This window comes from Arachis hypogaea, chromosome 14, assembly GCF_003086295.3.
Source record: "Arachis hypogaea cultivar Tifrunner chromosome 14, arahy.Tifrunner.gnm2.J5K5, whole genome shotgun sequence".
Taxonomy (NCBI): domain Eukaryota; kingdom Viridiplantae; phylum Streptophyta; class Magnoliopsida; order Fabales; family Fabaceae; genus Arachis; species Arachis hypogaea.
Window position 1 is genome coordinate 130,346,623 of NC_092049.1, and position 3,291 is coordinate 130,349,913.

The 3,291-nt window shown below is 40.1% G+C and overlaps 1 protein-coding gene across 1 annotated transcript; it reads left to right on the forward strand.

Moving 5' to 3' along the window:
- Positions 1-1,366: 1,366 nt before the first annotated feature.
- On the forward strand, positions 1,367-2,458 carry LOC112743201 (protein FAR1-RELATED SEQUENCE 5). The gene has a single exon (XM_025792407.1). The coding sequence runs from the start codon at positions 1,367-1,369 to the stop codon at positions 2,456-2,458; it is 1,092 nt and encodes a 363-aa protein (XP_025648192.1).
- Positions 2,459-3,291: the final 833 nt, after the last annotated feature.

Genomic DNA, 3,291 nt, shown 5'->3' on the forward strand with positions numbered 1-3,291 from the left:
TGCTATTCTCATTGGTTGAGAATAATTCATTTAGATAGGTGAGAGACACAAAATTTAAATTCCGTAGGGATTAGGTGATTTCTTTCAAACTCATAGCAATTTTACGGGTAAGTTACTCTTGTAGATGTGTTATCATCTCAACTATTGATTAAAAAAATTTTCAACCTCTCATTAATGCATTCATTGGTTATAGCAAAAGCCTTTAATGAACATATACCATAATAAATACTACATTAATTATTGTATACACATATTGTATAGTGTATTGGGGAACATTTGCAATTATAATTTATACTATCTAACTTGTTTTTCATTTTAAAAAGTACCCTCCATCTCTTCCTGAAATTCAACATGTATCTCTCAGAACTTGAAAAACACATAGCCTCCAGCAGTGAAATTTCTTATCCTAGTATCCACTACCCAACTCTGTTTGGTTTTTTCGCTTTCGTTATGTGTTACACCAGAGTAATCCACCCAGCGTCCATTTAGCAAGAATGATCTCCTTCGAGTAACAGGAGTCGAAACTGGTACTCTGGTTCCATCGGCTAGGCATCGACGTCAATTGAGGAGAAGGCGAATGCTAAACTGATGTGGTTCCAGTATTCAAAATTTGTAACTGAACTTCTGCTTGACCCGAAACTGTGGCTGCTGGAAGCTGGTTTACCAACATTTATTTTTCGGCTGCCTTCGAATTACGTGCGTCGGATTAGGTAAGGTCATCTCCCTTTGAGAGTGCATTTTTTATCCGTTTAAGCTCAACCTTTGGTTGTCATCAAGGTATGTCCGATTAGCTTTTTTTTATCCAGATTAGTTTAATTTGGATGATAGTTTATGCGTTTAAACGGTTCTCTGTTTAGAGTGTTGGGTTGCTATTTTGGAATTTGGAAATTAAGTAACATTCTCCAGTTCTATGCTGTGGCTAGGTTTGGGGAATTGAAATTAAAACCTTATACTGGGGTCGAAAATAATTGGGTTAGTTTAATTGGTTTTGGTTCATTTAATTTTACATGCAGCTTAGTTTAGCTTCCCGTAGTTGCTGCCATTAGCTCTGTTTATTGACATTTTTGGGTAAAATTATGACAGTGGTTAAATTATGTCCATAAACGAGGATGATGTGAAGAATGATTCTGATAATGATTTGGGTGATGATTTCGATTATCAACCGAATGCAGAAGATGCTGCTGAAGACGACGATGTGGATTCGCTGGATTCTACTAGCAAGAGTGAAGAAGTTTGCGGTGTAAAAAGAATAGCAGATTTAATGGTGGAGGATATTTAGAACCTGGAGTTTAGGACAGAGGATGAGGCCTGCCAATTTTATAACGCTTATTCTTGTTGGCATGGATTTGTAATGAGGAAGAACGACATGGTTAGGGATAATCAAGGTACAATCATTAGTAGGCAACTTGTTTGCAACAAAGAGGGTTGGAGGAATATGAGGTATCTTGATCTGGATGATAGATCAAGGGAGGCAAGGTCACTAACGCGAACCAAGTGTCCAGCTCAGCTTAGGGTAAAGCTTGACTACGGCTGCGGTAGATGGAAGGTATCATATTTTGTGGAATCTCACAACCACGATCTGACGCCACCCCAATTTGCGCATCTGGTTCTGGCCAATCGTCGTCTCACTGTCACTGATAAAGTCCAAGTGGAAAATCTTCATAATTTTGGTGTCAAGACCTGCCATATTATGGGGTATATTGCGTTCCAGAAGGGTGGATATCGTCATGCTGGCTTCACACGCAAAGATTTGTACAACTACATTGATTGTTATCATCGGTCAAAGGTTAAAAACGGAGATGCCAATGCGGCAATAAACTATTTGATTGGCAAGTCAAACAACGATCCGTTGTTTTTTGGAAAGTATACGTTCACTAGTGACGAAAGGCTCGAGCATATTTTTTGGGCAGATGGGCAGTCATTTATCGACTATCACTGCTTTGGAGATATTGTTGCCTTTGATTCAACCTCCAAGAAGAATAAATACAACAAGCCTTTGGTCATTTTCTCCGGATGCAATCATCACGGGCAGACTGTTATCTTCGGCTCCGACCTACTATCCGACAAAACCACAGAGACGTATAAGTGGTTGTTGGAAACCATTGTTGAAGCGATGGGTGGGAAAAGTCCTAAAGCAGTAATAACTGACGGAGACCTTGCCATGCGAGATGCAGTCAAGAATGTTCTTCCTGATGCGGCCCATCGGTTATGCGGATGGCATCCGCAGAGAAATGCATGTGAAAATATAAAGAATTCTAATCTTCTGCACGATTTTAAGGGTCTTATATACGACAACAACGACCACAGAGACTTCGATCGGAGATGGGCAGCCATTTTGGATAAGCACAACCTTGTTGGGAGTACCTGGATGGAAAAGACGTACGAAACTCATTCGATGTGGTCTCATTGTTTCCTCTGGGATAAGTTTTTTGGTTACATAAGGACGACATCACAGTGAAAAGGTATAAATTCTCTCATCAGATTTTATGTTAATCGCAAGAACACCCTCATTGACTTCATGCATAACCTGGATAGGGCCTTAAAGGAGTATTAAAAAAACAACGAATTAATCGCTGACTTTAAGTCTCAGTGCTCAGAGCCAGTGATGATTACCTCATTGGAGGTATATGAAAGATCTGCATCATGTTATTTCACTCGAAACATTTTTAAGGAAATTCGTAATGAGATTCAGAGGGCAGGGGTTTTGAATATCAAGGTACTAAGCACAACCTTGGACAAGGTCGAGTTCAGTGTGATTGCTCTCGAAGACCCGGCCAAAGATCGACGGATGGAAGTCGATAGAGGTAAGAATCTATTCTCATGCTCGTGCAAGCTGTTTGAATCTCGTGGTATTCCCTGTAGTCATGTCTTCTGTGCCATGAAGTTCGAAAACATACTTGAGTTTCCAGATTCGTTGATCTACAAAAGGTGGACAAAGAATGCAAAGAACGAATTTATTAGCACAGAAATTCCTGTGAATGATGACGTCGAAAGGGTCTTAAAGTTTCGAGTTGGTGCATTAGCATCGAATTGCAACAAGCTGTGTGATATTGCTTGCAAGGATCTTGCATACTTTGATGAAGTCCAATCTGAACTTGTCAACTTAATTATCCACCTGCAGTCACGCAAACAAGGCAACTCAACGCCTATGTTAACATGGAAGGCATCAACGATCCCTTTGTTGTGAAAAGCAAAGGAGCCCCTTCCAAGAGGTCTTCTTGGAGGAAGAAGAGAGCATGCTCTAATTGCCACAAGTACAGTCATTACTACAAGCGCTGTCCAGAACTGATG

Bases quoted from the DNA above. Each gene is read 5' to 3' on its own strand.
- LOC112743201 (XM_025792407.1), top strand. From the start codon at position 1,367: ATGGTTAGGGATAATCAAGGTACAATCATTAGTAGGCAACTTGTTTGC.